The sequence below is a fragment of the Carcharodon carcharias genome, chromosome 6 (assembly GCF_017639515.1).
Source record: "Carcharodon carcharias isolate sCarCar2 chromosome 6, sCarCar2.pri, whole genome shotgun sequence".
Classification (NCBI taxonomy): Eukaryota; Metazoa; Chordata; class Chondrichthyes; order Lamniformes; family Lamnidae; genus Carcharodon; species Carcharodon carcharias.
The window spans coordinates 178,680,105-178,702,631 of NC_054472.1; the positions used below are offsets into that span (position 1 = coordinate 178,680,105).

At 45.1% G+C, this 22,527-nt stretch overlaps 1 protein-coding gene across 1 annotated transcript in view; it reads left to right on the forward strand.

Annotated features, from left to right (window-relative positions):
* Window positions 1-22,527, forward strand: part of cdh7a (cadherin 7a) — a 170,184-nt gene that overhangs the window by 121,646 nt on the left and 26,011 nt on the right. The window contains exons 7-8 of the mRNA XM_041190435.1: window positions 3,656-3,909; window positions 10,290-10,426. Of these exons, the coding sequence (XP_041046369.1) occupies window positions 3,656-3,909; window positions 10,290-10,426 (391 nt within the window). The remainder of the gene's footprint in view (window positions 1-3,655; window positions 3,910-10,289; window positions 10,427-22,527) is intronic.

The following is a 22,527-nucleotide window of genomic DNA, read 5'->3' on the forward strand; positions in this document are numbered from 1 at the left end:
GCCTTCCTGCACAAGTGTGTGTTTTTTTAATTTGCACATAGGATGCGGGCATCACCAGCTAGGCCAGCATTTATTGCCCATCCCTTTCTCTCCACAGATGCTGTCAGACCTGCTGAGTTTTTCCAGCATTTTTTGTTTTTGTTTCAGATTTCCAGCGTCCGCAGTATTTTGCCTTTATTATAGTAGGGGAATTATCCCTGGTGTCCTGGCCAATATTTATCCTTCAAGCAACATCACAAAAAACAGATTTTTGTGTCATTATCACATTGCTGATTGTGGGAGTGGCAAATAAAGTGTAGCTGAGCTAAATGGGTGAAGACTTGGAGTTTAGCGCGAGCGGGAGTTTTCAGTATTAATTTTGTTCTTAAATGTTGCTCTTAAGATCTAATCTGTAATTAGCAGTAACTGGAAAGTATCATGTAAGCAGGCTAAGTACTTTCTTTCTTGCAGTTTAGAAAGGGTAAACTCACTCTCAGCTGTAGCAGCTGAGTAGTTAATTAGCTAAATGATTGAATCTGGCTATTGAATCCCAGCTCAGCTTTCTATAAATTCAGGGCTCTTTAGTGCGCTTGGTGAAAGTGAAAGGACTGACACTGCTGTCAGGAGCCCCCAGCCTCCAACCAGCAGCCAATCTCTCCAATTACGGCCAAACACCTCCCCTCCCTCCCATCGCACCCTACCATCATCAAATTTCCAAATTCCCATTCCCCACCTGCCCCGCCGGCTGGCTGCTGTATGGGAAAAGAGGCCCCAAATGTGCAGTCTGCCAAGTTGAGTGGATACATGGAAATTGTTACTGGACTTGAGACAGGGTTGAGTTAATAGCGGCAAGTGAACTCACTGTCTATAATTATATTAAACAGAGATTCACAGACCTGGGTTTTCAGGGCGGTTTTGGGGAACAGAGGATGTCTGATACTCAGCAGGACCTTGGACGTGGAGGCTTCACTCAATGCTCTGCTAAGAGCCCAGACTTCCTAAAATAAGATGTATTTTGTTAAAACAGGTGCACAGAAGGGAAATCATTGATTGACAGCTGTCTGACATTTTAAAAGCTGCTTTTCCTGTGATCTCTTTTGACAATGGCTCAATGTTCATTTTCACAAAATAAAGAGGTGTCAGGTGTTTACAGCTTCTATAATTGATACTTTAAAGGTCTTGTTGATTGACCTTTTAAAGGGTTGTAGCAACAGCAGTTTTTTAAAGAAAATTATGAATGTCTGTTTTTTAAGTATTTCCAAACATGCCATTGTTACTATAGGGCCTGTTGGTTCTATGCAGAGTGTATACTGGATGATTGGGCGTGAAAGTGTCCTGAGTTGGTGTGGATGGTATGAAGGGTCATTGGATGTGGGTGGGGAGGTATAAGTAGCATGGAGGGTATGTGAGACCATTGGAGGTGAGTGGTGGGGCATGAGTTGGCATTACATTGACATGGGACATAGAAGTGGTATGGGGAGTGGGTGGGTGGGGGGGTGGGGGGGGGGGTGTTGGGCGCAATGAGGTGTGAGGGTGAGGACTAGAGATAAAGTCTCAGAGAACTGAGGTGGCCCTTATAAACAGCCTGCCTTAGCACTCAGCTGCTCCTGTGGCTGTTTCTGATTTGCTTCCAGGGGTGGCTGACTTGGAAATTTCCTTACTTGAGCTGCCTACCTCAGTAGCAAAAATCTGGGATTGAAGACTAACAGTCTACCCACAGGCAGCACAACTGTTCTTGCTATTGTTTACAGGTGGAGCCATCTAGCACCTTCTTCCCAATAAGATAACCTTATTCCACCCCCCTCCTTTAATAACCAAGCCACCCAGACTTGCAGTCAGGCAGAACTGATTCCTCCATTTCACCTTAAATTAAAGAGACAGTCCAAAAACGTAACAATATTATAAACTTTGCATTTGTAACATAATGCCATGGGACGTTTATTGCCCCCTTACAGAGCGATCAAGGTCTTAGCTGAAAGTCAGTAGCTTGAACAGTGTAGCACTCCCTCATCGCTGAACTAGGGTCAGCCTTGATTTTTGTGTTCAGGTCTCTAGACTGGGTCTTGAACCTTGAACTTTCATCTTGCGAGGCAAAATTGCTACCAACTGAGCTCCAACCACAGCAACGTTTACAGGTTACATACCGCAACTGTATAATTAGTCAGTTTCTCCAGTCTGATTTATTGCAAACAAAAATCCTAAAAGCTCAACAAATCTTTAGTGATCAAGAATATAACTTCCCTGAAGGAAAGCAAACAGTTTTCTTCAATCTGGGTGAGTGCGTTTTTTTTTCTAAGCCTTCCTTATACTTGATTGAATGTACTTTTCCCTCCACTGCCATTTAAGTTATTGACAATTTATTCAGTGTGTAAAGAAGAATAGGATTCTTGTGTTATAAACATCTAAAATAGTCAAGAGTTTTAGAAAAGATAATCAGCACAAGACAACAAGCCAAGTGGTAATCATCACTGGGATAACTTTAACTGAACATTGGAGTTGATGTCTACCAGGAGATTTGAGGGGAAGAAGCCTTTTGAGAAACACAGAGGAAACTCTAAAAATAATGATCTTTTTTATTATTCACCATCAAATGAAAGAATAAGTAGCTGTTAAAATTCCATATTGTAGGATAATGTGAATAATAAAAATTAGAAAGACTTCTTGTGAGGGTGGAATTTCAATGCAGCTGGGTTATCTGTGTTCCTCTATTCATCCAGCCGTCCATCTATCCACCCACCCAATCACCCATCTAGCTAGCTCCATCCCTCCCTACTCCCTCCATACTGACCGACCTACCCACCGACCGTCTGACCTACCGACCAGTCCGGTCCGTCTCCCACTGTTTTCTGGATAAGACATTTGGGGCCAGTTGCCATTTTGGATGGACTTCAGGATGAATTGATTTGGTGCTCAAAATTGCACACTATCCTAATTAATATCATACAAATTGACTCTCGTTGTGGGACAGGCAGACGCCTGGGTCGTCGATACAAAGGCCCTGACAGAAATGCCAGTGGACAGATTGGGAAGAGGGATCAAGAGGAAGTAAGCGTTTCATCACAATTTTCTGGCCGTCGTCCCATCCCTGTTGTTGCCAGTTGGGAGCCCTCAGAGAATCAGGGGCATGGACTCTTACTGAGTAGACGGTGGAACAATGGCAACAGTTTTCATCACCCTGGAGGAATTATTCAAAGGCAGACAGAAAAAAATGTGTTTGAGCAATGACTGAATTACTTCAATGGCTGTAAAACGCTTTGGGCGAGCGGTGCAATTTTGAGGTACAAATGGGCTGACTGACTACACTCATCCTGGAGTGCGTCCAAACTGACTACCAGACCCCATATGTCTTATTCAGAAAACAGTGGGAGATAGATAGATTTAAAAAATAAATAAATAACAGAGGGATGCTGGAGAAACTGTAAATAAATCATTCATTTGGAACCTTATTTACTTGGGAGGTTGTCACTTCAGTGCAAATAGCAGGAGTAACAAAGATAGATGCTCAGGGCAGTGGAGTAAAAACAAGCTGAAAATGCTTCTGCCATTTAATTAAGTGATCCCATGTTAAAATGTCAGCACCTGATGGATGTGCCTCATTCCTTAGTTTGCTTGTCGTGCTCCTAATGAAATGAATTTCGCCAAGTAAATATATATGCATTTTATAATCGTTTCATAGGAACTGGATTTTGAAAAAAAATCGAGCTACAGCCTGAAGATTGAAGTCACCAATAAAAACACTGACGCGCGATTCCAGGCCCTGGGACCCTTTGCCGACACCACGACGGTGAAGCTGGTGGTAGAAGACGTGGACGAGGCTCCCGAGTTCAACTCGCCACACTACAGGATATCGGTCTCTGAGGCTGCAAAGGTCGGAACGGCCATCGGGACTGTTTCTGCACGTGACCCCGATACTGCACACAATCCTGTCAGGTCAGTGTTCACTGGCTAGTGCACTCAGCGGAGGGTAGCTGGTGACATGGCCCTGCAACATGCCAGATTACCTGTCAAATGCATTTTACAGTCATTGACTCTCAGTTTGCACTGATAATTAGAAATGAAAGACTTGCCTTTATGTCTTCCTCTACCTTTGGCAGTCCCTCGCGATTGAGGATGATTTGCTGTCACTCTTGTTTGATGGGTTTTGAAATTGCTGATAAATCCAATGCAGGGTCTGCAGCCTCTGCCACTTGTGAGGCAGATGCTGCTTGAAGGGTTGGGTAGGCAGGGTTGTTTGGAGGTTTGAGCGCTTCCTCTAGCGCTTTGACTTGACCACTGCATGTTCCTGACGAAGTCTTGTTGAGTGCCTTGCCCAACCTCATATCCCTCATCTGGGAGGAAGAATACATACTGGGGATCTCAGGGACATTATGATCGTGATTATATTCAAGAAGGGAGACAAGGGGCAGATAGGAACCTAGAAACTAGAAGCATGAGTAGGCCATTTGGCCCGTCAAGCTTGCTCCGCCATTCAATATGATCGTGACTGATCCTTTATCTCAATACCCGCTTTCTCTCCATATCCCTTGATGCCCCTAATATCCAAAAATTTATCAATTTCTTTCTTGAATATACTCAGTGAACCAGCCTCCACAGCTTTCTGTGGTAGAGAATTCTACAGGTTGACCACCCTCTGAGCGAACAGATTTTTCCTTATCTCAGTCCTAAATAGCCTGGCCTGTATCCTGAAACTGTGGCCCTGATTCTAGATTCCCCAACCAGGGCAAACATCCTCCCTGCATCCAGTCTGTCTAGCCCTGTTAGAATTTTATGTTTCAATCAGATCCCCTCTCATTCTTCTAAACTCTAGTGGATACAGGCCCAGTCGAACTAACCTCTTCTCATACAACAGTCCTGCCACCTCCGGTACCAGCCTAATGAACCTTTGCTGCACTCCCTCTATGACAAGTATATCCTTTCTTAGGTAGGGAGACCAAAACTGCAGGTGCGCAATACTCCAGGTGTGGTCTCACTAAGGCCCTATATAACTGCAGTAAGACATCCTTACTTCTGAACTCAAATCCTCTTGCAATGAAGGCCAACATACCAGTTGGCTTCCTAATTGCTTTTTGCACCTGCCTATTTACTTTCATTGGCTGGTGGACAATGACTCCCAGATCCCTTTTTGCATCAATATTTTCCAGTGTATCACCATTTAAATAATATTTTGCCTTTCTGCTCTTAACACAAAGCATATAACTTCACATTTATTCAGGTTATACTGCATCTGCCTTGTGTGTGTCCACACACATAACTTATCTAAATCGCCCTGAAGCCTCCTTGCATCCTCCTCACAACCCCACCCAGTTTTGTATCATCAGCAAACTTGTAAATATTGTATTTAGTTCCCTCGTCCAAGTCATTTACATATATAATGAACAGCTGGAGTCCAAGCACTGATCCCTGCGGTACACCACTAGTCACCACCTGCCACCCAGAAAAAGACCCATTTATTCCCGCTCTCTGTTTCCGGTCTGTCAACCAATTCTCAGTCCATGCCAGTATCTTACCCCCAATCCCATGTGATTTAATTTTGCCCACTAGCCTCTTTTGTGGAACCTTATCTAAAGCCTTCTTGAAATCCAAATACACCACATCTACTGGTTCTCCCTTATTTATTCTACTAGTTACATCCTCAAAAAGCTCCAATAGATTAGATAAGCATGATTTCCCTTTCATAAACCCATGCTGACTTTGTCTAATCCCATTAACCCTTTCCAAGTGTTCTGTTACCACATCTTTTAAAATAGACTCTAGCAGTTTCCCCATTACTGATGTTAGGCTAACTGGTTTGTAATTCTCTGTTTTCTCTCTCCCTCTTTTTTTAAATATTGGGGTTATATTTGCCACCCTCCAATCTATTAGAACTGCTCTAAAGTCTATAGAATTTTGGAAGATGACCACTAATGCATCCAATATTTCCAGGGATGTAGATTATCAGGCCCTGGGGATTTTTCAGCCTTTAACCCCATTAATTTCTCTAGCCCCATTTTTTTTACTAATATTGATTTTCTCGAATTCTTCTCTTTCACTAGACCCTTGGTTCCCTAATATTTTTGGCAAATTATTTCTGTCCTCGTTTGTAAAGACAGAACCAAAATATGTGTTCAATTCTTCTGCCATTTCTTTGTTCCCCATTATAATTTTCCCTGTTTCTGATTGTAAGGGACCTACATTTGTCTTTGCTAATCTTTTTCTCTTCACATGTTTATAGAAGCTTTTACAATCAGTTTTTATGTTCCTTACAAGTTTACTTTCATACTCCATTTTCCACTTCTTGATCAATATTTTTGTCCACTTTTTGCTGAATTCTAAACTGCTCTCAATCCTCAGGCTTGTTGCTTTTTCTGGCAATTTTATATGTCTCCTCTTTGGATCTAATACTACCCCTAATTTCTTCTGTAAGCCATGGTTGAGCCACATTTCCTGTTTTATTTTTGCACCACACAGAAATGAATAATTGTAATTCATGCATACCTTCCTTAAATATTAGCCATTGCCTATCCACTGTCAACCCTTTTAGAAAGGTTCCCCAATCCATCATTGTCAACTCGTGCCTCATACCCTCGTAGTTCCCTTTATTTAGATTCAGGACACTAGTTTTGGATTCAACTTCTTCAATCTCCATCCTAATGGACCATTTTATGGTCGCTCTTCCCCAAGGGACCCCGCACAACAAAATTGTTAATTAATCCTTTCTCATTGCACAATACCCAGTCTAGGATAGCCTGCCCTCTAGTTGGTTCCTCAACATATTGGTCTAAAAAACCATAACGTGTGCACTCCAGGATATAGTCCTCCACTGTATTATTGCTAGTTTGGTTTGTCAAACCTATATGTAGATTAAAGTCACCCATGATTACAGTTGTACCCTTATTGCATGCATCTCTAATTTCCTGCTTACTGCCTTCTCTTACATCACTATTACTGTTTGGGGCTTATAGACAACCTCCACCAACATTTTATACCCCTTGGAGTTGCTTATCTCACCGAAACAGGTTCCACATCATGATTTTCCAAGCCAATATCCTTCCCAGTATTGCACTGATTTCCTCCTTTACTAACAATGCTACCCCACCTCCTTTCCCTAGTTGTCTGTCCTTCCTAAACATTGAATACCCCTGGATGTTCAGTTCCCATCCTTGGTCACCCTGCAGCCATGTTTCCGTAATTGCAACTATATCATAACCGTGTATATCTACTTGCGTTGTTACTTCATCTACCTTACTGCGAATGCTCCGTGCATTAAGGTACAATGCCTTTAGGCTTGCCTTTTTAACCTTGTTAGTCATCTTAGCTTTATTTTGCACTATGACCCCATTTGTTCCTTGTCCTTGTTTTTTCAGCCTTCCACTTTTGCTTCTTACTTTTCTGTCTTTCATTTCTATCCTTGTTTCCCCCTCCTCTGTCTCCCTGCTAAGTTTCGCCTCCCCCTACCATCTTGATTTGGTGGTGTATTGGTGATGTCACTGGACTAGTAATCCAGAGGCCCAGGCTAATTATCTGGGGACATGGGTTCAAATTCCACCATAGCAGGTGGTGGCATTTAAATCCAGTTAATAATCTGGAATTGAAAAACCAGTCTCAGTAATGGTGACCATGAAACCATTGTCGATTGTCATGAAAACCCACTGGGGAGGAAATCTGCCATCCTCAACTGGTCTGGCCCACACGTGACTCCAGACCCAAAGCAATGTGGTTGACTCTTAATTGCCCTCTGAACTGGTGTGGAAAGCCACTCAGTTCAAAGATGATTAGAGATGTGCAGCAAACGCTGGACTTGCCAATGACGCCCATGTCCCATGAAAGAATAAAGTTAAAAAAGGACAGTTGCGTTAACACAATGTTCAGCACCATTCATGACTCCTCAGATAGTGAAGCAGTCCATATCCAAAAGCAGCAAGACCTGGATGAAACCCAGGCTTAGGCCGACAAGTGGAAAGTAAACCCACGCCATACAAGTGCCAGGCAATAACCATTCCCAACAAGAGAGAATCTAACCGTCACACCTTGATATTCAATGGCATTACCATTGCTGAATCACCCACTATCAACATCCTGGGGTTTGCCATTGACCAGAAACTGAACTGAATTAGCCATATAAATACTGTGGCTACAAGAGCAGGTCAGAGACTAGGAATGCTGTGGCGAGTAACTCGCCTCCTGACTTCCCAAAGCTTGTCCACCATCTACAAGGCACAAGTCAGGAGTGTGATGGAATACTCTCCACTTGTCTGGATGAGTGCAGCTCCAACAATATTCAAGAAGCTTGGCACCATCCAGGACAAAGCAGCCCGCTTGATTGGCACCCCATTCACCACCTTAAACATTCACTCCTTTCACCACCAACATGCAGGGGCAGCAGTGTGTACCAGCTACAAGATGCACTGCAGCAACTTCCCAAGGCTCCTTCGGCAGTACCTTTCAACCTTGCAACCTCTACCATCTAGAAGGACAAGGGCAGCAGACACATGGGAACACCACCACCTGGAAATTCCCCTCCAAGTAACTCACCATCCTGACTTGGAACTACATTGCTGTTTGATCACTGTGGCCAGATCAAAATCTCAGAACTCCCTTCCTTCCTAACAGCTCCCTTCCTACACCACATGGACTGCAGTAGTTCAAGAAGGCAGCTCACCACCACCTTCTCAATGGCAATTAGGGATGGTCAATAAATGCCAGCCTAGCCAGTGAAGTCCGCATCCCATAAAAGAATCAAACAAAAACTCCAGAGAAAAACTATTAGACCAATTGAAAATTAAATTGTTTTGTTTTCATTTTCTACTAACGTTGCGACTTATTGATTGTGAAAAGAATGGAGATGGGGGAACTGAGGCAGTTTGATTAACAGTTACATTAATCCAATTGGGTAACAAAGGGTTTGCTATTTTTCCAACTGGTGCAGGATGGGTGTGTCTCTGGATAATGGACCAGTGACGGGAATGTGATCTACACTCAAAACACTAACCTGTCCATCCTCCCCATGGATACTGCTAGACTTACTATGTGTTTCTAGCATGTTCTGTTTCTGTGGACAAAACTGATAGAAAGCTTAAAATACTGCAGATGCTGGAAATATGAAATAAAAACAGTAAAACTCAGCAGGCCTGGCAGCATCTGTGGAGAGAGAAGCAGTGTTAACGTTTTGAGTCCATTTGACTTCTTCAGAGTTAAAGTGGTGATGGATTTTATACTGTTTAGGAGGGAGTGGAGCAAGATAGAAGGTCAGGGATAGGCGGGAGCTAAGGAGAGATTGACAAAGATGTCATGGACACAAGACAAAGGGAGTGTTAATGGTAGTGGTAAAGAGTAAAGAAGGTGCTGATAGTGGCATAAAGGTAAGATAGCAGAGGGTGTTAATAGCAGAACAAGGGTCAGCACTATGTGAAAGCACAACATGGAAACAAGTGACAGGTGGCACTGTGGGGGAGGGGAGGTTGGGGAAAAATAATTTAAAAAATGAACAAATCAATAAAAGACTAAAACAATAAATAATTAAATAAAAATTGGATTTAAAAAGGGGTCAAGATGGAGGAGAGAGATTATGGTCTGAACTGTTGAACTCAATGTTAAGTCTGGAAAGCTGTAAAGTGCCTAATCGAAAAATGAGGTGCAGTTCCTCCAGTTTGCTTTGGGCTTCCAGGGAATATTTCAATGAAGACCAAGGCAAATTGGAGGAACAGCACCTCATCTTCCGATTAGGCACTTTACAGCCCTCTGAACTTAACATTGAGTTCAACAGCTTCAGACCATGAAATCTGTCCTCCATCCTCACCCCTTTTTAAATCCAATTTGCATTTATTTATTGTTTTAGTCTTTTATTGATTTGTTCATTTTTTAAATCCTTTCTTCCCAGCCCCCATTCCTCCCACCCCCAACAGAGCCGCCTGTCACTTGTTTTTATATTGTGCTTTCACAGAGCACTGACCTTTGTTCTACTATTAACAACCCCTGCTAGCTTACCTATCAGCACTTTCTTTACTCTTCACCACTACCATTAACACTCCCTTTGTCCTGTGTCCATGACATCTTTGTCAATCTCTCCTTAGCTCCCACCTACTCCTGACCCTCTATCTTGCTCCACTCTCACCTAAACAGCATAAAATCCACCATATCACATTACTACTTCTCTGAAACTCTGACAAAGAGTCATATGGACTTGAAATGTTAACTCTTTTTTTCTCCACAGATGCTGCCAGACCTGCTGAGTTTTACCAGCATTTTCAGTCTTTATTGCAGGTATATAGCTTCTTTGAATGAATTGAAGTGATTAAGGAATGTAAGACTATCAATTTTAACTTTCCATCCAGATATTCTATAGATCGCAACACAGACCTGGAGCGATATTTTAATATTGACGCCACCACTGGGGTCATTACCATCGCTAAATCGCTGGACAGGGAGACAAGTGCGGAGCACAACATTACAGTTTTAGCAATGGAGAGCCGTAAGTGATTTCCAATGTAACTTCTGGAATGACTTGCATTTAAATAGCACCTTTTACATCCCCAGGAAGTCCCAAAGTGTTTTATAGCCAATGAAGTGTCGGCACCATTGTCATGTCAGTAATGTGGCAGTCAATTTGTGAACAGTTTGCTGCCACAAGCAGCAATGAAATAAATGATAATGTGGATAGCACATTCAGAAAGGTGGTCACACTGAAGCTCAGGAGCATGGAGGCAGAAAGGGAATAGGTTTCCGCCAGGCAGGCCAAGAGAACCTGGCAGGTAGTACAGGTAGTCCCTTTGGGTCTCGCTCATCCATCAGTTTTCCATTTTGAATTGTGATGAGGGCCTGTGGTGCCACAAACCTGGCTCTGACTGCACTTCTCCGAGGAACATGCTAGAAACACACAGTAAGCCTATTAGTATCCATGGTTCCTGGGAGGAGTGCAGTCAGAGCCAAGTTTGTAGCACCACAGATGGCTCTGTTGTACAGGAGAGGAGGCTGAAGAAAGGAACAGTAGTAGTGATAGGGGATTAGTTAGTTAGGGGAACTGTGGCCATTTCTGTGCCCGTAGACATGACTCCAGGATGGTATGTTGCCTCCCTGATGCCAGGGTCAAGGGTGTCACAGAGCGGCTACAGGACATTTTTTTGGGGGGTGGGGGAGGGTGATCAGTCAAAGGTCGTGGTCCACGTTGGTACCAGTGACTTAGGTAGGAAATGGGATGAGGCCCTGAAAGCAGATTTCAGGGAGTTAGGAAGGAGATTGAAAAGCAGGACCTCTAAAGAAGTAATCTCAGGATTACTCCTGGTCCCACGTGCAAGTGAGTATAGAAATAAGAGAGCTGAGTGATTAAACACGTGGCTGGAAAGCTGGTGTAGGAGGGAGTGCATCAGTTTTCTGAGGCATTGGGACTGGTTCTGGGGAAGGTGGGATCTGTACAAGCCAGATGATCTACACCTGAACAGGACTGGGATGAATATCCTTGCAGGGAGATTTGCTAATGCTTTTGGGGGAGGGTTAAACTAGATTGGTAGGGGGCTGGGAAACTGATTCAGAGCAGGGAACAGGAGATGGAGAATTAGTGATTGACTCTGAAAGACAGAAGCAGCACAAATGAAAAGGTGTATAGCAGAGGAATTTGGCAGTGTTAAAAGGGAAATATGTAAATGCAAGGAGTAAAGCAAATAAAGCCAATGAGCTGAGGGCACAGACACATGGCGGCATGATGTTATCACTATAACAGAAACTTGGCTTAAGGAGGGGCAAAAATGGCAGCTCAACATCCCTGGATATAGAGTTTCCAGGCAGGATAGGGAGAGGAATAGAAAATGGTTGGGGTGTAATATTATTGTTTAAAGAATCAATTACAGCTGTGAGGATGAATGATATACTAAATGAATCATTAAATGTGGCCATGTGGGTTGAGCTCAGAAATAAAAAAGTGGCAGTTACACTGCTAGCAGTGTACTATAGACCCCCAAATTTCTGAGTACACAAACAATAGGGCAATGATAGTTTGAGACTTCAACTACCATAAAACCATAGAACCACAGAAAAGTTACAGCACAGAAGGAGGCCATTCGGCCCATCGTGTCCATGCCAGCCCAGGGACATCCAGGTGCCCTTTCTAATCCCACCTTTCTCCACCCGGTCCATAGCCCTGCAGCTTACAGCACTTAAGGTGCAGATCCAGGTACTTTTTAAAAGAGTTTAGAGTTTCTGCCTCTACCATCAACTTGGGCAGCAAATCTCAGACACCCACTACCCTCTGCGTAAAAAAGTTATTTTTCATGTCCCCCCTACATTTCTGCCACTTATCTTGAATCTATGTCCCCTGGTTCTAGAATTCTCAACCAAGGGAAACAATTTTATCCTGTCCACTCTATCTATTCCACTCATAATTTTGTACACCTCAATCAAGTTAGCCTTCTTTGTTCTAAGAAAATAACCTCAACCTATCCAATCTCTCCTCGTAGCTACACTTTTCTAACCCTGGCAACATTCTTGTAAACCTCCTCTGCACTCTCTCCAGAGCTATTACGTCCTTCCTGTAATGTGGTGACCAGAACTGCACACAATATCAATACCCGAATATCAGTTGGGTTACAAACAGTGTGAAGGTCACAGTGGGCACAAAATTCTTGAGCTGCATTCAAGAGAATATTTTCAGCTGGCACATAACAAGCCCAATGAGAGGGAGCATAATACTAGATGTAGTATTACATAAGAAATATGAGAAAGAGTAGGCCATTCGCCACTCAAGCCTGCCCTGCCATTCAATAAGATCATGACTGATCTGTCCCAGGCCTCAACTCCTCTTTTGTGCCAGTTCCTAGTAGCCCTCAACTCCCCGATATTTCAAAAATCTATCTACTTCCTCCTTAAAGTGATCTAGCCGCTACAACTCTCTGAGGTAGAAAAAATTCAGACATTCACTACCCTCTGAGAGAAGAAATTCCTTTGCACCTTAGTTTTAAATGAGCGTCCTCTTATTCTGTAACTATGTTCCCTAGTTCGAGATCCCCCCACTAGTGGAAACATCTTCTCAACATCTACCCTGTCAAGCCCCCTCAGAATCTTGTACATTTCAATAAGATCACCTCTTATTATTCTAAACTGTAATGAATAAAGGCCTAACCTGTTTAGCCATTCTTGACAAGTCAACACCTTCATCCCAGGAATCAGCCTACTGAATCTCTTTTGAATTGCCTCCAATGCCAGTATATCCTTTCTTAAATATGGGGGACCAAAACCGTACACAGTACTCCAGGTGCAGCCTCACCAACACCCTGTACAGTTGTAACAAGATTTTCCTATTTTTAAATTCCAACCCCCCTCATAATACAGGCCAAAATTCCATTTGCCTTCTTAATTACTTATTGTACCTACATGTTAACTTGTTGTGTTTCATGCACAAGAACACCCAGATCCCTCTGAGTTGCACTTTTTTGAAGTCTCTCTTAAATAATAGTCTGCCATTTGATTTTTCCTACCAAAGTGCATGACCTCAGTTTTCTACATTATACTCCATCTGCCAAGTTTTTGCCCACTCACTCAACCTGTCTGTATCCCCTTGCAGATTCCTTATGTCTTCATCACAACATGCCCTCCCACCTATTTTTGTATGATCAGCAAATTTGGATACATTACATTTTGCCCCCTCCTCCAAGTCATTAATATAGATAGTAAATAACTGAGGCCCTGGGACTGATCCTTGTTGGACTCCACTAGTTACATCTTTCCAACCTGAAAAAGACCCATTAATCCCGACTCTCTGTCTTCTGTGTGTTAACCAGTCCTCAATCCATGCTAATGCATTACCCCCAATACCGTGAGCTATTAGGAAATGAAACTGGGCAAGTGGATGAAGTAGAATTGTGCGACCATTTTGGAGATAATGACCATTATACAGTTAGATTTAGCATCATTATGGGATCGGACAAAATAGATCAGGAGTAAAAGTTCAAAATTGGTGCAAGACAAATTTTACAAAGCTGAGATATGAGCTAGCGGGAGTGGACTGAATACAGCGAACAGAAGAGAAAACTGTGTCAAATCAGTGTGGGGGCATTCAAAAGCGAGATTCTCGGGGCACAGCATTGACATGTCCCCACAAAGAAGAAGGGCGGTACTGCCAAAGTCAGAGCCCCCTTGTTATCCAGAAGCATACAGGGTACGATAAAGCAGGAAAAGAAAGCTTATGACAATCACAAAAGACTTAATACTGTAGAAAGCCTAGAGAAGTATAGAAAGTACAGGGGTGAAGTAAAAAGTTAATTAGGAAAGCAAAGAGAGGATATGACAAAATCTTGGCAGGTAAAATAAAAAAAAACAAAGATTTTTACCAGTATATTAAGAGTAGGAGACTAACTAAGGAAAAGGCAGGGCCTATCGGGGATGTACATGGTAACTTGTGAGTTGCAGAAGATGTGGGCAGGTCTCTCAATGAGTACTTTGTGTCAGTGTTCACTAAGGAGAGGGATGATGCAGACATTCTAGTTAAAGAGGGGGAGCGTGAAATATTAGATACAATAAGCATGGTGGCAGAGGAAGTATGAGAAAGACTGGCACCCTTGAAGGTGGATAAGTCACCAGGACCAGATAGATTGTATCCCAGCCTGGGAGGAAATAGCAGATGCTCTGACGATCATTTTCAAATCCTCACCAGATACAGGGAAGGTATCAGAGGACTGGAGGTCTGGGAACGTTGTGCCATTTTTTAAAAAAAGATGCGAGGGATAGGCCACAAAATTGTAGGCCTGTCAGCCTAACTTCAGTGGTGGGCAAATTATTGGAATCAATTCTGAGAGAAAGGATAATCTGTCATTTAGAAAGGCACAGATTGATCAAGGATAGTCAGCGTGGTTTTGTTGGGGAAGATTGTGGACCCAATCGTCCCAGATTTGCACTAAGTATGGTAGCAGGCAGGTAAAATAATGTTTTACCCACCAGCTGGAATGGCGGCTTGTCATGCTTTATTGTCCCAGACCCGCCACATTAATTATGCATTCCCGGGAAACATGCTCTTTCCATGGCGTCTGGGCTCTCATTCACCCGCCACGCCATCACCTCGCTGCTTCATCACGCCGGGCACCATAATTAAAGTCCAGCCACACACACACACCTCAGTGCTTCCAGCGGAGGACTACTGCAAGGAAAATGTCCATGAAAGGCAAAAAGACTGCAGCTCCCAGGTTTAATGATGCGTCACTGGAACGCCTTTTGGATGCCGTGGAGGCCTGCCACGATGTCCTTTACCCCCGCTCTGGCTGCAGGGTGGGCAGTGGCATGACCAGCCAGGCTTGGGGGGTGGTGACAGCGGTGGTCAGCACCATCGCCCTTCAGAAGAAAACAACCATCCAGTGCCGCTAGAGGGTGACTGATCTCCTGCGTTCAACTAGGGTAACTCACTCTACTCACCACTCTCAACTCACACACTCACAAACTCATCACACATCCACAGGGCCTTCACTCACTGCTGGTTCAAGGGACATCGCCATTCATTCTCTCACACACACCTTCATTGCCCCATCGTGCCCATGGGACCACTCACCACCCACACACAGGCCAGGCATACTTATCATCTGGCCTGCCAGGCGTCCTGCTTACACTGTCTCCATCTCTATTCATGCAGGACAAGCTGGCACACAAGAGGAAGAGGTCGCAGACTTATGGAGGAATGCCTGAAATCAAGTTCCTCATGGACTTTGAAAACAGAGTCATCCAGCTGGCTGGTGATGATTTGGTCTGGTCCTGTGCTGACGATGAGGTCGGCGGTGCTCTACCAAGTGAGAGTCCTTCAGTGCAACATCCCTCAGTCAACCATGCTGTGAGTGCTGGGTTCTGCTTCACAGGCCACTGCCCTGCACTAATTACCTCCCCTTGTTTCCGCAGGCACATCTTGGAAACAGCCAATGGAGTCCACAACCCAAGGTTTGCAATCAAACCCTGAATAAATCTCCGAAGAGGAATCTGAAGGCACCCTCCTTGAAGTCCCATTGCAGCGCACACCCACACCCTCCACCAGCACAGAGACACACATCTCAGTGGGACCTAGCTTTAAAGTAGCCTTGGGATCACAATCTGGTAAGCACATCGTACTGTCTGATCCAAAGCAGGTGGCAGCAGGAACTTCTCAGGTGCCTGACACCCAGAGGACTACTGGGATCCAAAGATTTACTGAGTTCGAGTCAGATGAGGAGCCTCTGGACTCGGACATGACTCAGTTGCTGGACCTGCAAATAAAAGTTTGGGGACATCAGGAAGGGATGGCCACTGCACTCCTCAGATTGCAAGGCACGGTGGAGGAGTCCATGTGCCTTCAGGCTGAGGTGACAGCGCCAGCATGCCAAAGCACCAAGGTCAACACTGGCAGGATGGTGGCTGCCGTGGAGCTCTTGGTCTAGGACATCACTCCTGCACTGCTGTGCGGGCTCAACTCCATCACCGTCGCCTTAGTTGGCCTTGAAAAGCGCGTATGCGAGAGGGGTGCCGGGCAGCTCAATCTCACTCCAGCTACTCCTTCTCCTCAAGAAGTCAGCCTGAGGCCCTCGGGCGCCCATAGGGAGGAGGATCGGCAGGTGTACCCCAGGGCCATCCATCCAGGCGACTCCGCGAGTGTCTGGCCCATCCGAATCCCCAGCAGCTCCAGCTCCACAGGTCGAGGAGGGTGCCACTGCCACACAACAGAACCCCGAAAACAGGCCAGGGCCCTCCAGGTCTCGGCCCTCCAGAGGACGCCTGCCAAGGTCATCACAGACAGGGTGTCACAGTCATCAGGCTGCCTCTACCTCCACTGTGGATGTCCGGGGAGCACCAAGGCCAAGTGGCAGGGTAAGGAAGGTTAAGAAGATATAGTTGCACAGACTGGGCACGGATGTTAATCACTTGTACATACTGTTCACTATTGTCAATAAACTCCCAGGAATGACCCGCTGCTTATGGCTCCTTGTTCTGATGAGCAGTGTTGTCGTCCAGCCGTGAAACCTTTCTGTGCAAGGTGAAGGCAGATGCCTCAGTCCAGGGCCTCTTCCCTGTGCCTTGTGCAGCCTTCAGACCAAATTGATGGTACTGCCTCACACTCTCTGGACATATTACTGATCCCTGCACCTCGGCAGTGCTGGTCATTGCTGCCGGAATATTGTGGGCTGGCATCACAGAGTTCCATCATTCTCTCTGTGTGCTCTCAGCACCTTTAGGATGGGGCTGGCCCCCATCTCTTCAGCATCTGTGACCAGTGATGCTGTGCTCCTGAAGGGGTCAGGTGCTGAAGGCAGACAAAGGATCAGGTGCTTTCAAAGTTTCATGGCTGCATCTCCATGATATGACCCTGATCACAGAGCACAAGCAATCTGCCCTCAGCCAGACTGGAGTCAGACATTCTCATAGGCTGTGTGAAGATCTATGGAGTGTGCTCGCTGCATGTTGTCGTTATCCTCCTGCAATCGAGCAACTATTAGGGCCTCCACTGCATTTCCATGACAGGAGCATTACTACAGAGGGTATGTGCATGCCATAAGCCACAATGGAGTCAAACATTCATAGACGCAAAATGAGCATCTATGGTGTCTGCATATTACATGTCGTCATCATCCTCCACATACCTAGGAGCTATGAGGGCCTGCGGAGCATGTCTGCCTCATCTGGCTAGTGCGAGGGCCTCATCGCTGTCAACGTCGCCTTTGAGGACTTCCACACCCTCATCCTCGTCTCATCAGAGGACATCTCCAGCTCCTTCATTTCCTCCTCAACCAGCACCTCTCCCCATTGCAGCACCAGGTTGTAAAGGCTGCAGCAGGCGCCGATGATGCGTGGCACCCTCTGTGGACTGTATTGCAGGGCTCCAGCAGACCAGAGTGCCATTGATGCACTCACGTGGTGCTCAGATCTCCATCGCAACAAGTGATCAACTATGTCAACCGCAAGGGATCCCATTCGCTGTATGTGCAACTGGTGTGCGACCACCAGAAACGTATCCTGCAGGTGTGTACACAGTTTCCAGGGAACACAAACTCATTTTCAGCATCCCAATGGTCTGCTCCACCAAATTGCAAGTTGCAGCATGAGCCTTCACTTATACCTTCACTCTGTTGCAGTCTGAGGCTGCCGCACGGGTGTCATTGGCCACATCCTCTGCAGGTAGCCCTTGTTCCTGAGGAGCCATCCCTGTAGCTCCTGTGGACACTGCACAACTACCGGGATCAGAGACCGACTGAGAATGTAGGAGCCATGCACACTCCCTGGAAACTGTGTGCACACCTGCAGGATATGTTTCTGGTAGTCGCACACCAGTTGCACATTCAGCAAATGGGATCACTTGCAGTTGACATAGTTGACCACTGGTTGCAATGGAGATCTGAGCGTTACATGGGTGCAGTCAGTGGCACCCTGAGTTCTAGGTGAATCCATTCACTCTTGCATCCTGGCTGTCTTGGTACCGGACAAAATGCACAAAGTTGTGTGCCCTCGCAAAGATGGCATATGTGATACCGTGGGTGTTTTTGTGGGTGGAGGTTTGTGATATCCTACAGAAGTCACCTGTGGAGCTCTGGCATAGAAGTTGAGTGTCATGGTCACTTTCATGGCCAGTGACAGTGGCTGCCTACTATGTTTCCGTGGTACCAAATCCTGCGGTAGCTGGCAGATGAGACTGACCAGTTCCCTAGACATGCACAGTATTCAGCAACACTGGTTCTCGATCATCTTCAGGAATGAAAGGTAGCACCTATAGACCCTGAATCTAGCTAGGCACCGACCAGTGACAGCTCGCTGTGGCTCTTCAGTGGCACGTGCAGGAGCCCCAGCCACCCCTTCTTCCAGAGAACACTACTCCTCCCTCTGCGCAGCCAGGTGCCACAGTTGTTCTCTTCGCCATTGTCCTCGCTCTCTGTAAGCCTCAAGGCATATAGCTAGGTCACCATCCTCCTGCAGGATGAAAGAGAGAGACACATAGGTTAGCATGAGTATACCAAGAAGCTATCTTGATTAAGTCTGAAAGCCCCTAATGCATCCCGGAGAGCGCTGGCCACCACTTGGATGGCCAGAGATTAGTGCGCTGCATGGCTGCCTGAAACCTCACCCAGCTCTGCCCCATTCCACCTGACCAATTGGTGGCAGCTTTGCATGCCGGCATTCTCCTAACTTGCACTGCAAGGCTGCACTGTTAGCTTGAACCAAGGGGGAGACGGTCCAAACCAGATGATGACATTGCAAGGAGCTGTGAGTGCCTCCACCAGTGACTGCTCCATGGCCAGCTTTAGCAAGGAGATTGTACAATGTGCCCAGTTGTGCAACTGTTCTGCAGTCCACTAAAATGCTCTTGCTTTGGAGTCTGTGCCTGAGGCGTGAAAAGCTCTGGAGCATTTGATGGCACTTTGATGCCTCTGCGTTGCTTGAGTGGGCAGAGAAGCTCGTGGCGTGACCCCAATCATGTCAATGTGGCTGCTTCTGAACTGTCTCAGCTGCAGAGGAATGGTCACTTGTTACAAGGTGTCCCTAATGTGTGGGTGCTTTCATTGCCCACCCTTGCTTGTGTGCTACCTTGAACCACAGGGCAGCCCGTGCCCACTCCCACCCACCCCCGGAAGTTCAAGGGGTGACCCAGGTAAGCACTCCACAAAGTTAATGCATTCTCACCTCTGAGTTCCCCTCAAAGTGCAACCTGTCAAGTGCATGCCTTTTATATGCTGTTGTGAAACATGTCACCATGCGATCACACCGACGTGGGAGAACAATCCAGCGGAGGGGGTGGGGTTGGGGGTGTGGGGGGGAGGGGTCAATTCCAGTGGGCTGGCCTTATAATGATATACTGATGTATTATAATGAGGTTCCCAACGTCCGGTGGCGGGAAACGCAGCCCACCATCGGCAAGCGGAGTGGGTGATCGCAAACCTGTTTCACGAGATCATGAGACCGATTTTTGGCTTTCTCGCCATCTTGTCTGCTCTCGCCACCGAACATGCCTGATGCCAGCGGGCATGGAAAATCCCAGCCTTTGTCTTTCTAACTTAATCGAATTTATTGAGGAAGGAACGAGGAGGACTGATAAGGGTAGTGTAGTTGTCGTTGCCTACATGACTTTTAGTAAGGCATTTGACAATGTGCCACATGGCAGACTGCTCAGAAAAGTGAGATCCCATGGGATATAGGGGAAGGCGGCGAGCTGGATCCAAAATTGGCTCAGTGACAGGAAACAAAGGGTAATGATTGATGGATGTTTTTGTGAATGGAGAACAGTTTCCTGTGGTGTTCCACAGGGCTCAATGTTGGGGCCCTTGCTGTTTGTTGTATGTATTAATGATTTGAACTTAAATGTGGGATGCATGATCATGAAGTGATGACAGATGACACAAAAGTTGGCCATGAAGTTGATAGTGAAGGGGCTAGCTGTCGACTGCTGAATGATATCAATGGTTTGGTTGAGTTGACAGAAAAATGACAAATGGAATTCAATCCGGAGAAGCATGAAGTAATGCATTTGGGGAGGGCAAACAGAGCAAAGGAATATTCAATAAATGGGAAGCTATTGAGAAGGGTTGAGGAAGTGAGAGGCGTTAGGGTGCATGTACACAAGTCCTTGAAGGTGGCAGGACAGGTGGACAATGTGGTCAAGAAAGCATATGGAATGCTTTCCTTTATTGGGCGAGGTATTGAATACAAGATCAGGGATGTAATGATGGAACTATATAAAATGCTGGTTAGGCCACAGCTGGAATTTTGTGTACAGTTTTGGTCATCACATTACATGAAGGACATAATTTCTCTGGAGACAATACAGAGGAGATTTACAAAAATGTGGCCAGGGCTTAAAAATTGCAGCTATGAAGAAAGATTGTAAAAGCTAGGGTTGTTTTCCTTAGAACTGAGGAGGCTGAGGGGTGACCTAATTGAGGTGCGCAAAATTATGAGGGGCCTGGATAGGGAAGACAGGAAAGACCAGTTTCCCCTAGCTGAGGGGTCAATTGCCAGGGGGCATAGATTTAAGGGGGTTGATAGAAGGATTAGAGGGAACATGAGGAGAAACTTTTTCACCCAAAAGGTGGTATGTTTCTGGAATTCACTGATCAAGTTGGTGGTTGAGGCTGCAATGTTTAACTCATTTAAAAGGAACCTTAACCTGCACCTCAAGTCCTGTAACCTGCAAGGCTACAGGCCAGGCACTAGAAAGTGGGATTAAAATGAGTGGCTAGTTTCTGTTTTACTCTTTTTTGGCAGGCACAAACACAATGGGCTGAATGGCCTCTTTTTGCACTGTAACTTTTCTCTCATACTATGTTTTTAGTGATGTTGGTTGGGGAATAAATATTGGTCAGGACAACAAGGAAAACCCCTCCCTGCTCTTCTACCAAATTATGTTCTGATATCCTTTATGTTCATTTGACAAGGCAGACGGGCCATGGTTTTAACGTTTCATCTGAAAAACAGTCCCTCCGACAGTGCAGTGCTCCCTCGGCACCGCACTGGGAGTGTCAGTCTAGATTTTGTACTCAACTCTCTGAAGTGGAAATTGAACCCACAATCCCCTGACAATTTGCCAGTTCATTAATGAAAATGGCTTTCTATTCTTGTTGTGTAATGAACTGTAAAGACAAGATTGTGTTATGAATTGAAGAATGCAAAATAAAATGACAGCAAAATTTTATAAATATATCACTTAAGGAAAAAAAAACCTGATGATGCTTTTCAATACTGTTTCTGCACACTCTCTTAATGAAAAGTCATGTTGTACTGTGATTGATAAGTTTGCTGAAACAGTTTCTATCCTTTCGGGGGATATAGAATCTTCAAACTAAGTCAGAGTCCAAAAAGCTGCAAGAAAGACATCAACACAATACCATTTCTTATATTGTTATTATTTCTTTACTTTTGTTGGGGCAGGAGTTCTGCTTTGGTACATGATCCTGGCCCATTTTTGTGTACTGGCCAGTCCATATATATATATATATATATATATATTATACATACATATAGATATATAATATGTGCACTGTGGGTTCCAGGCTAGATTCCCACCAACCGATCTTTGGCACCAGAAGAGGTGAGAGACGAACGCAAAGGAACAGAAAAGCCCTCCAAGCACTTTTCTGAATGGTTTGGCTAAGACTAAGTCTTCCAGCAGGTCAGAAATTGAAGTGACTGGAGACTACTATTGACTTGAGCCTTCCTTGCCATCCAGGGACTTAGGAACTGTGGATCTTTAGTCCTGGGGATGACCAGAGCATGGTTGGAATATGGAACTTGCTTTTGAATCGCTGAATGTAGGGGCATTCAAGGGGTAGTTAGATAAGCATACGTGGGGTGAAAGGAATAGAAGGATTTGCTGATATGTTGAGATGAGGTGAGGTGGAGCAATAACACTGGCATGAATCAGTTAGGCCAAATGCCCTGTGCTGTAATCTCCATCAAATTTTACTGCATGGAACTGATAGAAACTGGGATCCATGGTGTCAATTGGAGATTGGATCAATTTGGAATTCCCACTCACTTTGAGCTTCTGGTTACTTGATTGAAGTTGATACAATTGGAGACATCTTGGTTAGCTGCATTAAGTATACAATAGCGTAAAAGACAACAGGCTGGATTTTACCCTCCCCTGCCAAT